The 13,825-nt window shown below is 46.7% G+C and overlaps 1 protein-coding gene across 1 annotated transcript in view; it reads left to right on the top strand.

Annotated features, from left to right (window-relative positions):
- PLOD1 (procollagen-lysine,2-oxoglutarate 5-dioxygenase 1) overlaps positions 1 to 13,825 on the top strand; it is a 51,798-nt gene that overhangs the window by 12,761 nt on the left and 25,212 nt on the right. The window contains exons 7-10 of the mRNA XM_075328314.1: positions 586 to 683; positions 2,064 to 2,165; positions 2,427 to 2,561; positions 5,301 to 5,422. Coding sequence (XP_075184429.1) covers positions 586 to 683; positions 2,064 to 2,165; positions 2,427 to 2,561; positions 5,301 to 5,422 — 457 coding nt within the window. The remainder of the gene's footprint in view (positions 1 to 585; positions 684 to 2,063; positions 2,166 to 2,426; positions 2,562 to 5,300; positions 5,423 to 13,825) is intronic.

Raw genomic sequence — 13,825 nt, forward strand, 5'->3', positions numbered from 1 at the left:
AATAGCCTGTAGCGCCCACCTCCATTCAGTTTAATGGAGGCAGGATTTTGGAGAGTAACTGTAAAGCGCGGGGTTAAATTTTCCTGTCAAAACATAGTCTATGACGTTCCCTGGATCACATAAGGCGTCTGTGCAAAATTTCGTGCTTGTAAATGCAACGGTGCAGATTCCTTTAGCGGACACACACACACACACACACACACACACACACACACACACACACACACACACACACACACACACCTTTATATATTAGATTTCTATAGTAAGTACATCAGCCTCTTCAGATGTAAAAGATCTAAATTTTCGTAATTCTTTCAAGAGGGTGAATGTATTAAATCCCAGCAATTCCTTCATTGTTTGTTTTTATTTGTTTGTTCTATTTTACATTTTTGTATGTTGATTTGTGTAATATTTTACTAACAGTCACTCAATTAGTATCTGTATGGGCAGAGCTGCAGTGTAAAGCATGGGAGACCTAAACCTCGGAGACAGGATGGGAACGCCAATATAAAATTGTACTGAAATAAAAATTACATTATTGCATTAGGATTTTAACAGGTTGTTTTTTTTCTTCCTTTCCAGGGAATGTTGTTTTAAAGTTTGAGAATGGAAGAGTGCGAGCTCGAAATCTGGTGTATGACACTCTGCCTGTCCTAATAAATGGAAATGGACCATCCAAGGTAAGGGTTAATATTGATCACTTCAGCTGCACAAAGGCATAAACAGCAGCACAAATGTCTACAAGGGTATTCTACTCCAGAACCTCACTCACTATTCTGCTGGTTCAGTTTTTCAGTTTGTGTGAACAATAAATACATTACATTACTGATCCTGTATTATACTCCAGAGCTGCATTCACTATTCTGCTGGTTCAGTCACTATGTACATACATTACATTACTGATCCTGAGTTACCTCCTGTATTATACTCCAGAGCTGCACTCACTATTCTGCTGGTGCAGTCACTGTGTACATACATTACATTACTGATCCTGAGTTACAATCTATATTATACTCCAGAGCTGCACTCACTATTCTGCTGGTGCAGTCACTGTGTACATACATTACTGATCTGGAGTTACCTACTGTATTATACTCCAGAGCTGCACTCACTATTCTGCTGGTGCAGTCACTGTGTACATACATTACATTACTGATCTGGAGTTACCTACTGTATTATACTCCAGAGCTGCACTCACTATTCTGCTGGTGCAGTCACTGTGTACATACATTACATTACTGATCCTGAGTTACCTTCTGTATTATACTCCAGAGCTGCACTCACTATTCTGCTGGTGCAGTCACTGTGTACATACATTACATTACTGATCTGGAGTTACCTACTGTATTATACTCCAGAGCTGCACTCACTATTCTGCTGGTGCAGTCACTGTGTACATACATTACATTACTGATCTGGAGTTACCTACTGTATTATACTCCAGAGCTGCACTCACTATTCTGCTGGTGCAGTCACTGTGTACATACATTACATTACTGATCTGGAGTTACCTACTGTATTATACTCCAGAGCTGCACTCACTATTCTGCTGGTGCAGTCACTGTGTACATACATTACATTACTGATCTGGAGTTACCTACTGTATTATACTCCAGAGCTGCACTCACTATTCTGCTGGTGCAGTCACTGTGTACATACATTACATTACTGATCCTGAGTTACCTCCTGTATTATACTCCAGAGCTGCACTCACTATTCTGCTGGTGCAGTCACTGTGTACATACATTACTGATCCTGAGTTACCTCCTGTATTATACTCCAGAGCTGCACTCACTATTCTGCTGGTGCAGTCACTGTGTACATACATTACATTACTGATCCTGAGTTACAATCTATATTCTACTCCAGAGTTGCATAATTTTGCTTTTTGCTGCAGGAAACAGTCAGCAAGTTTATGAACACCCCCCCCCCCCCCTCCCCCAGCTTGGCTGATTGTTTGCAGTGCTGGAGGGCAGCTGATATGTCACGCACTATATTAATGTATAGGATGATCTCTTTCCTCTTATTCTAGACTGTGATATCTTATGTCTGTATTTTAGCTTCTTATGAACTACCTGGGGAATTATGTTCCTCGCGTTTGGACCTTTGAGACCGGCTGTGTCATCTGTGACGAAGGCTTGAGGAGCCTGGATGGATTAAAGGTAAAGTAAAGACCCTCCATTAATCTAGAGCAGCTATACTGGATGTTTGCAGATGTGTTCTATTATTTCACCGTAGCCCTGTATCTATACATCATTTCATGGGGTAGTTTTGACCGGTCCAACAAAGGCCTATTAGTAAAGTAGCTGAGTATATGCAGGATTCCGCCCCTGGATTTCTCCGCTTCCTCCTCTCCGTGGCGCAATTTTCCAACATTTTTTTTGTCTTTTATGACCAACAATCTTTTTCTCCTCTGCTTTTAGACTGAGGACTCCTTCCCATTGGTCTTGATCGGCGTCTTCATCGAGCAGCCGACTCCATTTGTTTCTGAGTTTTTCATACGACTGAATAACCTGCAATATCCAAAGAAAAGGATCCAGATTTACATTGCCAACCATGTAAGCCGGAGCTGTCGTACGGATAGACTGCAGTGTGGGGCTACAGGCCAGTGTGACCCGGTGGTTGGTTGGATATTAGTAGCTGGTTAGGTAGAGTTTGGTCTATGATGGCTGGGTTGGTCATGGTGGCGGTGAATAACAGCTGGTAGGATTGAGTAGTAACTAATTGGATTTAACATGATTTATGGTAACTGGTTGGATTGAGCTTGGTGAGTGCTAACTGGTTGGGTTGAGCTTGGTGAATGCTAACTGGTTGGGTTGAGCTTGGTGAATGGTAACTGGTTGGGTTGTGCTTGGTGAATGGTAACTGGTTGGGTTGAGCTTGGTGAATGGTAACTGGTTGGGTTGAGCTTGATGAGTGCTAACTGGTTGGGTTGAGCTTGGTGAATGGTAACTGGTTGGGTTGTGCTTGGTGAATGGTAACTGGTTGGGTTGTGCTTGGTGAATGGTAACTGGTTGGGTTGAGCTTGGTGAATGGTAACTGGTTGGGTTGAGCTTGGTGAATGGTAACTGGTTGGGTTGAGCTTGGTGAATGGTAACTGGTTGGGTTGTGCTTGGTGAATGGTAACTGGTTGGGTTGAGCTTGGTGAATGGTAACTGGTTGGGTTGAGCTTGGTGAATGGTAACTGGTTTGGTTGAGCTTGGTGAGTGCTATCTGGTTGGGTTGAGCTTGGTGAGTGCTAACTGGTTGGGTTGAGCTTGGTGAATGGTAACTGGTTGGGTTGTGCTTGGTGAATGGTAACTGGTTGGGTTGAGCTTGGTGAATGGTAACTGGTTGGGTTGTGCTTGGTGAATGGTAACTAGTTGGGTTGTGCTTGGTGAATGGTAACTGGTTGGGTTGAGCTTGGTGAATGGTAACTGGTTGGGTTGTGCTTGGTGAATGGTAACTGGTTGGGTTGTGCTTGGTGAATGGTAACTGGTTGGGTTGAGCTTGGTGAATGGTAACTGGTTGGGTTGTGCTTGGTGAATGGTAACTGGTTGGGTTGTGCTTGGTGAATGGTAACTGGTTGGGTTGAGCTTGGTGAATGGTAACTGGTTGGGTTGAGCTTGGTGAATGGTAACTGGTTGGGTTGAGCTTGGTGAATAGTAACTGGTTGGATTGAGCATGGTGAGTGCTAACTGGTTGGGTTGAGCTTGGTGAGTGCTAACTGGTTGGGTTGAGCTTGGTGAATGGTAACTGGTTGGGTTGAGCTTGGTGAATAGTAACTGGTTGGGTTGAGCTTGGTGAATAGTAACTGGTTTGGTTGAGCTTGGTGAGTGCTAACTGGTTGGGTTGAGCTTGGTGAATGGTAACTGGTTGGGTTGAGCTTGGTGAATAGTAACTGGTTGGGTTGAGCTTGGTGAGTGCTAACTGGTTGGGTTGAGCTTGGTGAATGGTAACTGGTTGGGTTGAGCTTGGTGAGTGCTAACTGGTTGGGTTGATGTTACGTCACCACCAGAGTCCGCTCCAGCGACTTCTACTCCGATCGCCAGGCGACGCAGTGTTCCTGCCTTGGATAGTGCTGGTGATAGGAGAGAGCCGATGCCAGCGGCTGCGGTGGGCGCAGGCTCCGCTCATCCACTGGGTTTGGTTTCCTTGGGAGCTGCAATACCGCTGCCTGACTATAGGTGGCGTGTGTCTTCCAGCTGCAGTTACCATCATTCAGCTACAAGCAATGGAAAGACACCACACCCTTCTTAATTCTCCTCCTGTCTGCTGACCACTGCCAGAGATAGTTCTGATTTCCTGGCTCCTGATCCGCCCTATTCTGTTTTGTGATTCCTGTGTGCTGACTTCTGCTTGTTTTCTGACTACCCTTCTGCCTGCTGTTTTTGTACCTTGCTGCCCGATCCGGATTTGACCTCTGCTACGTTTTTTTGATTACGTCCTTGCCTGCCGATTCTGTCCCTGTTCTGCTATTCCTGGTTTGACCCTGCCTGACAACTACTCTCATCGGACTGCAGCCTTCCACAGGTAGTGATCTCCAGGGTCCTGTGTAATTTTAAATCCCTGTATAGGGGTTAAAGGGTTTCAGGGTTCTGGGGGTCCTGCTTGGTGAGTGGCTTCCCTCTAGCCTGTCCATTACAGCCCGTCTGAGTCTGTGGATCCAGGCAGGTGTTACAGTTGAGTTTGGTGAGTGCTAACTGGTTGAGTTGAGCTTGGTGATTGGTAACTGGTTGAGTTGAGCTTGGTGAATGGTAACTGGTTGGGTTGAGCTTGGTGAATGGTAACTGGTTGGGTTGAGCTTGGTGAATGGTAACTGGTTGGGTTGAGCTTGGTGAATGGTAACTGGTTGGGTTGAGCTTGGTGAATGGTAACTGGTTGGGTTGAGCTTGGTGAATGGTAACTGGTTGGGTTGAGCTTGGTGAATGGTAACTGGTTGGGTTGAGCTTGGTGAATGGTAACTGGTTGGGTTGAGCTTGGTGAATGGTAACTGGTTGGGTTGAGCTTGGTGAATGGTAACTGGTTGGGTTGGGCTTGGTGAATGGTAACTGGTTGAGTTGAGCTTGGTGAGTGGTTATTACACTTGGTAAATGGTGAGTGTGGATCCAGGCAGGCATTACAGTTGTTCTCGGTGAACACCAACTGGTTGGGTATTGACCATTATTTGCTGGTTGTATGGGGCTTGGTGAATGATAACTGGAAGGATTAAAATTGGCAAATGGTGACAATTTGAGTTGAGTTTGGGCAATTGTCACTGGTTGAATTACTACGGGGTCTTAATTGTTTTAACCCTTTGACTTGTTCTCTGCCCGCAGGAAACTCATCACCAGAAGCATGTGGAGAAATTCCTGCAGCTGCACAGTTCAGAATACAGCAATGTGAAATACGTTGGACCGGAGGAAGTGTCTAACTTTGCTGAAGCGCGTAATGCTGGGATGTAAGTAATGAGGAAACGCAAACAATTTTTGGCTGAGCTGATAAGGGCGATTGACCACTAATATGGCAGCCAATTTCACTCATATAAACGCAACGTCTCACCTCCGGCAATATTGCTGATAGATTTTAGTGGGTTATTGATACTTTATCAATTTCCAGGTGAAATGATCTGCTTGTAGGAAGGTCGGGGTTCTGACTAATCACTCATGTAGACTAATTGGACTTTATACCTTCAAAACCTCGTTTCATACATTCGGTGCTGGTTCCTATACGTTTATTCACTGCCCCGTGTAAGAAACTTATAAAAATGTGAGGGATGGTCAAGATTAGGGAGCACAAAGTGGTAGGCATTGTTTTTTCCTAAGGGGCTGAGCCCCCTATCGATAGTGCCTGTTATTTAGAGGTTAATACTAGAAGTCCCAGAGAGGGGTCATTTGACATTTCTACCATTGGAACCCTATGGGGCTCGAAATTCCTGGGACTTCTAGTGTTAAATATGGTATACTGTTCTACACCCGACCCGAGGAGGTCAGGTGAGTATACTAATGTCTATCCAGGTCAGGACTCTATCAGGAGTGGAGATTTGGAGAAGTTTGGAGGTTTTCCTTCTCTCTGGTGCAGGAGGATCATTATGACTCTTCATCAGTTTCGCCGGCCTTTGTCCTCTCTGATCGCTCATTGTTCATGTATATACTAGTTGAGGGACGCAGTTTGGATGACTCCATTTTCCTTGACCTCATTCTTCTAGAGGATATAACCCGGGTCAGGGGGTCTTGTTAAACCATTTAATACTTTATGTAACTATTTAAAAGAGAAACCTTGCCCCAATTAAAGAAATAAAAAAAACATTTCAACTATGGGGGGATGATAAACCTACTATAGATTAGTATTGTCACGATGACTACGGTATAACTTGGAACCGGTGCTCCTAAGCTGACCTTCTGGCTATAGGAGACCCTATACTCTCCCTAGTCTCAGGGATATCCCTAAAGGTGGGGAATGCCAGAGTCGTCTTCCTTGCCCTGCTCCTGACCAGCCGTGATCTGATACCCCCTTCCACCAGGGAGAACCAGGACCGGAGCGATATTAAACCCACAAAAATAGTCAGACAGGGGAAACCAAAACTGTGTCACCTAGCACACACAGAGGTGTAAGACAATGAAAGATAAGGAGGAAAACAAGAGCAGGGAAGAAACAAGACAGGTAAACTCTACAACCACTCCAGGCAAAAAGCAACATTTTCCAGACACCAAAATATACAGACCAACACAAAATAACCTATAGCTGGCATAGGTAGAAGATTTCGACCAGCTTAAATATGATAGGAGCAGAAGTGATTGGCTTCCTCACAACATGTGATCAAAGAAGCCTAACTAGCAGACTAGCAAAGGTTATCTCTTGATAGCCTGACAAGAGAAAAAGAAGTGTGCACACAGGAGAGATACACCAGGTTATGTGAAAAAAATACTTTATTACAATAGGACACAGGGTAACACACTTTTAAAACCATTTAAAAAGGCAAAAAGCCACAAATCAAAAAAAGGGTCCCTCTAATGCATGGGTGTAGACATATACTTGTGTGTTAATTGTGGGGACCTTTTGTCAATACACACAGGTTGTATGCATACTGTGTATAAGTCCCAATTGGGGATTATGTGTGCATATATATATATATATATATATATATATATATATATATATATGTGTTCTTACATGGAAACTATATAGCTCTATGTGTCTATGTAATAGGTAACATGTTCCTCTTATCCCTGCGCTTTGGGACCCTTGCCATCTTTCTATTGCAAGGTTTTTGCTATCTTTGCTATACTAGCTTGTACACTTTCTACCTTCAGAAGAAAATGTGTCTCTCCTTATGGTGGCCGCCATGTTTTCGGAGTCCCGCGCATGCGTGGTACTCCGTTACATACTACTTCTCTTTTTAAATGATCTAGCGCATGCGCAGTTGACATTTCCGGGACGCCGGATGCTTCTGGAGCGCGCTGTTTGAAACGCCATTATGGCTGATATCCAGGACCTACAAGTATATAAACCTGCCGTTTTTGGGCACAGGGAACCCACCCCTGATGAAGTCATCCTAGTTGGTGACGATACGCGTGGGGATCTGTATCCTCCGCTGCCCTGCTATTGGGTCTAGCTATGGCTGGTAATTAGGGCATATGCTTTGCGCTATATCTGCAGGTTATCTTTATACCTTGGGGAATTTCATTCCTGCTGGGGGATATTCTCCCCTTACAAAGATTATAGTGGTATAATAATCAATTGAAATTGCATATTTAACTTTTGTGCTTTATTTGCATGTACAATTCTTTTTTTGGGTATGACTCTGTATAATGTATCATATATTGGAATGTTGGTATATCCCCTATATTTTCCCATGCCTGTATGAACTATATATTGTTGCATCTCCATAGCAATTTCCTCTTGGGTAGCGGAGGATTGGACACTTTTTGATTTGTAGCTTTTTGCCTTTTTAAATGGTTTTAAAAGTGTGTGACCCTGTGTCCTATTGTAATAAAGTATTTTTTCACATAACCTGGTGTATCCCTCCTGTGTGCACACTTCTTTTTCTCTTGTCATAAACTTCATTTAAGTGTGCTGAGGTGACCCCATTGACTATTATAGGATTTTAATACTCCCTGTAGGTGGTGCCCTCCCCACTTCTTTGCTATCTCTTGATAGCCTGACTATAAATGAGCACAAAGCAGGTCAATGCCAGAGTCTGCCTGTGCTGATCAGAAACACCAGAGAAACAATCAGGCGGAGTGTCAGAATCTGCAGTGTGAACAGAGCCTGACAGTCGGCGACGTTTGTGAAAATTCCATGTGACAGTTATCCTAGAGAGCCCTCGTTCTCCATGCCCGTCTAATCTGCTAGGTACCTTTCTCCATAGGATCTATTACACTCCCTTGTGTCTATATAACCTGGCTAGGCTGGATCAGCAAAAGGGATACTAGAACAGTGTTGCCCATGTTTTGTGAGTGCGGGGGACATCAGGATTACTGCTAGGGTGTTGTGGAGACCCAAGAGTTACAAGGTCTGCTTGTTTGGCCTTATAGATGAATTGCCTAAAGATATGGCTGCTTGTACCTTGTATAAAATACTGTTTTACTATGGAAAAAGTTATTATTGACTTGTAAATATTCCCAAAAAGCCTGAAGGACTGTGTGGATATAGGACGCGAATAGAGAACGCACCATGTACAGTGGCATGCAGAAGTTTGAGCACCCCTGGTCACGTGTACTGATATTCTGAACAATTAAGCAAGTTGAAGATGAAATTATCTGTAAAAGCCATACAGTTAAGGATAACACACATCCTCTGCATTTTAGACAAAAATAAATAAAAAAAAATATATATATATATATATATATATATATAATATATATTTTTTACATTTTTAAATTCACAACAAAAAATAAAGTTGGCCAATGCAAAATATTGGGTACCCCGCAGCACCACCTTTGGCAAGTATCAAAGCTTGTAAATGTTTTTGTAGCAGCCAAGAGTCTTTCAATTCTTGTTTGAGGGATTTTCATGCTTTCTTCCTTGGAAAAGTCTTCCAGTTCTGTGAGATTCCTGGGTCCTCTTGCATGCACTGCTTTTTTGCGGACTAGCCACAGATTTTCAATGATGTTCAGATCAGGGGACTGTGAGGCTATTGTAAAACCTTCAGCTTGAACCTTTTGACATAGGCTAATGTGGATTTTGAATTGTGTTTCGGATCCTTATCCATTTGTAGAAGTCATCCTCTTTTCAACTTCAGCTTTTTTACAGACGGTGTTATGTTTGCTTGAAGAATTTGTTAAACTTTAATTGAATCCATTCTTCCCTCTACCCGTGAAATGTTCCCAGTGCCATTGGATAGAACACAACCCAAAGCATGATTAATCCACCCGCATGCTTAATGGTTGGCGAGATGTTCTTGTCATGACATTCTGTCTCCTTTTTTTCCCAAACATTTGGTTTGATCATTGTGGCCAAGGAGTTCTATTTTAACCTCATCAGTTAACACGACTTGTTTCCAAAATACATCAGTCTTGTTTAGATGTTATTTTGCAGACTTCTGATGCTAAATTTTATGGTGAGGACGCAGGAGAGGTTTTCTTCAGATGACTCTTCCATGAAGGCCATTTTTCTATAGGTGTCTCTGAACAGTAGAACAATGTACCACAACTCCAGAGTCGGCTAAATCTTCCTGAAGGACTTTTGCAGTGACGTGAAGGTTCTGATTTGCCTCTCTAGCAATCCTACGAGCAGCTCTCACAGAAATTTTGCTTGGTTTTCCAGACCTTATCCTGACCTCCACTGTTTCTATAAATGCCATTTCTGAATTACTTTTCTTTTTCGCTCTATTGGGAGACCCAGACAATTGGGTGTATAGGCTATGCCTCCGGAGGCCGCACAAAGTACTACACTTAAAAGTGTTAGGCCCCTCCCCTTCTGCCTATACACCCCCCGTGCTCCCACGGGCTCCTCAGTTTTTTGCTTTGTGCGAAGGAGGTCAGACACACACAGCACAGCTCCACAGATTAGTCAGCAGCAGCTGCTGACTATGTCGGATGGAAGAAAAGTGGGCCCATATAGGGCCCCCAGCATGCTCCCTTCTCACCCCACTCTTGTCGGCGGTGTTGTTAAGGTTGAGGTATCCATTGCGGGTACGGAGGCTGGAGCCCACATGCTGCTTTCCTTCCCCATTCCCCTCTGGGCTCTGGGTGAAGTGGGATCTTACCGGTCTCCAGGCACTGAGACCGTGCTCCATCCACAACTCCTGTGGAGCCTGATGGATAGGAGCCGAGTATCGTTCAGGGACATGGCCCTGCTACTTGGAGGTACTCTGTGTCCCTGTGGGGACCGCGCACGGCATCACCTCAGCTTTGCTGGGTGTGCTAGTGCACCGGGGACCGCGGCGCTGACCGGGTCTATATGTGCCATTACACATTCAGCGTCGCTGAGTGTGTTTATATGTAAGGGCTACCGCACTAACCGCCGCTGCCATGGGACACTGCGGCGCGGCTGGGACTTGTAGTTCGCCGGGGACTTTCACGCCGGCCGCGCTTTTACGGCGGCCGCGTTTATTACTAGAGTCCCCGGCTTCCTTGCGGCCTAGTTTACTTTTCTCCCGCCCTCAGCCCTGACAGGCAGGGGGAAGGGCGGGACGCTGCACGGAGCGAGCAGCTCTGAGGGCTGGAGTATGATTTACATACTCCACCCCCCTCACTGTGCACGGTGTGAGCATCAGTTCGCGCTCTTTCTCGGCCACGCCCACAGCTCCCTCCTCTCGTCAGGACGCCGCAGCCATTCCTGTCAGCTCCACCGACGCTGCAGAAGAGGGACAAGTCCTGGGAGACCCAGACACGGTCTCTGGTGGCCTCACAACCGCTTTAGGCGGCTGGTAAGCAGCACCTGTTGGTGCTAGCCCCATGGTGCTGTAGTGTATTGGTACATTATTTGTGTATCATATATACTTTACACTGTATGAGCACAGTGCATTCTGGCTATATACCCTTTTGTGTAACTCAAGGAAAACTATAGCATGGCGCCCACAAAAGGCAGGGGTGCCAAAACACAGGCTTATTATGCTGCCTGCGCCGCTTGTAAGACCCCACTACCGGCAGGTTCCACTGACCCTCATTGTGTGCAGTGTTCGACCCCTGTGCCACTTCTTCAGCCGGAGCCTATGCTAAGAGGGGCCCAGGGGGAGACACCTGTTGACACTGTCCAGGTGACGGGGACTGAGTTTGCTAAACTCTCTGAGACTATGGCTAAGATACTAGAAGCCTTGCAGTCCAGGCCGGTATCTCAGCAACGGGACCCTGTTGAATCGTTGTTCCCGGGCCCCCCTCAGTTGGACCAACAATGTCCTCCCGGGGTATCTCCTACATCCCAGTCTGAGGGTTCTGACTTAGACCCCAGCCCCAGATTGACTAAGCGGGCTCGCTTAGAATTTCCCTCGACATCATATTGTTTAGGGTCTCAGCGGGGGGAATCTTTGGTTGATGATGCGGAGACAGCTGATCAGGATTCTGATCCTGAGAGCGCTCTCAATCTTAATACTCCAGACGGGGACGCCATAGTGAACGATCTTATTGCGTCCATCCATCAGTTGCTGGATATTTCTCCCTCAGCCCCTCCGGCGGAGGAGTCAGCTTCTCAGCAGGAGAAATTTCGTTTCAGGTTTCCCAAGCGGACACAGAGTATGTTTCTAGACCACTCTGATTTCAGAGAGGCAATCCAGAATCACCATGCTTGTCCAGATAAGCGTTTTTCTAAGCGCCTTAAGGATACACGTTATCCTTTCCCCCCGGACGTGGTTAAAGGTTGGACTCAATGTCCCAAAGTGGATCCTCCAATCTCCAGACTGGCGGCTAGATCCATACTTGCAGTGGAAGATGGGGCCTCGCTCAAAGATGCCACTGACAGGCAGATGGAGCTCTGGTTGAAATCCATCTATGAAGCTATCGGAGCTTCTTTTGCCCCAGCATTCGCAGCCGTATGGGCGCTGCAAGCTATCTCAGCAGGTCAAGCGCAAATTGAAGGCCACTTGCACGGCCGCGCCACAAGTGGCATCCATTACCACCCAGACCTCGGCAATTGCGTCTTACGCTATTAATGCTGTCCTGGACTCTGTGAGCCGTACGGCGGTGGCGACCGCCAATTCGGTGGTACTCCGCAGGGCCTTGTGGCTACGGGAATGGAAGGCAGATTCTGCTTCCAAAAAGCGCTTAACCAGTTTGCCAATTTCTGGCGACAGGCTGTTTGGCGAGCGTCTGGATGAAATCATCAAACAATCCAAGGGAAAGGATACATCCTTACCCCAGCCCAAACAGAACATTCCCCAACTGAGGAGAGGGCAGGCGAGGTTTCGGTCCTTTCGGGGCGCGGGCAGGTCCCAATTCTCCTCGTCCAAAAGGTCTCAGAAAGAACAAAGGAACTCTGATGCATGGCGGTCTAAGTCACGTCCTAAAAAGAACATTGGAGGCACCGCTAACAAGGCGGTTTCCTCATGACTTTCGACCTCCTCTAGTAGCATCCTCGGTCGGTGGCAGGCTCTCCCGCTTTTGCGACGCCTGGCTGCCACAAATAAAAGACCGCTGGGTGAGAGACATTCTGTCTCACGGTTACAAGATAGAGTTCATCTCTCGTCCCCCGACTCGATTCTTCAGGTCTTCTCCGCCTCCCGAGAGAGCCGAGGCTCTTCTGCAGGCGCTTGGCACTCTGAAGGCAGAAGGAGTGGTGGTCCCTGTTCCTCTTCATCAACAGGGCCACGGTTTTTACTCCAACTTGTTTGTGGTCCCAAAGAAGGACGGGTCTTTCCGTCCTGTCCTAGACCTGAAACTTCTCAACAAACACGTAAAGACCAGGCGGTTCCGGATGGAATCCCTTCGCTCCGTCATCGCCTCAATGTCCCAAGGAGATTTCCTTGCATCGATCGATATCAAAGATGCTTATCTCCACGTTCCGATTGCCCCAGAGCACCAGCGCTTCTTGCGCTTCGCCATAGGAAACGAACACCTGCAGTTCGTGGCACTGCCATTCGGCCTGGCAACAGCCCCACGGGTTTTCACCAAGGTTATGGCTACTGTAGTAGCGGTCCTCCATTCTCAGGGTCACTCGGTGATCCCGTACTTGGACGATCTGTTGATCAAGGCACCCTCTCAAGAGGCATGCCAACACAGCCTCGACGCTACCCTGGAGACTCTCCAGAGTTTCGGGTGGATCATCAATTTTCCAAAGTCAAATCTGACACCGGCCCAATCGCTCACATACCTTGGCATGGAGTTTCATACCCTCTCAGCGATAGTGAAGCTTCCGCTGATCAAGCAGCGGTCACTACAGACAGGGGTACAATCTCTCCTTCAAGGCCAGTCACACCCCTTGAGGCGCCTCATGCACTTCCTGGGGAAGATGGTGGCAGCAATGGAAGCAGTCCCTTTCGCGCAGTTTCACCTGCGTCCTCTTCAATGGGACATCCTACGCAAATGGGACAGGAAGCCGACGTCCCTCGACAGGACCGTCTCCCTCTCTCAGGCGACCAAAGCTTCCCTTCGGTGGTGGCTTCTTCCCACTTCATTATCGAAGGGGAAATCCTTCCTACCCCCATCCTGGGAGGTGGTCACGACGGACGCGAGTCTGTCAGGGTGGGGAGCGGTTTTTCTCCACCACAGGGCTCAGGGTACGTGGACCCAGCAAGAGTCCTCGCTTCAGATCAATGTTCTGGAAATTCGGGCAGTGTATCTTGCCCTGAAAGCGTTCCAGCAGTGGCTGGAAGGCAAGCAGATCCGAATTCAGTCGGACAATTCCACAGCGGTGGCATACATCAACCACCAAGGCGGCACACGCAGTCGACAAGCCTTCCAGGAAGTCCGGCGGATTTTGATGTGGG

Source organism: Anomaloglossus baeobatrachus, chromosome 11 (assembly GCF_048569485.1).
Source record: "Anomaloglossus baeobatrachus isolate aAnoBae1 chromosome 11, aAnoBae1.hap1, whole genome shotgun sequence".
Taxonomy (NCBI): Eukaryota; Metazoa; Chordata; class Amphibia; order Anura; family Aromobatidae; genus Anomaloglossus; species Anomaloglossus baeobatrachus.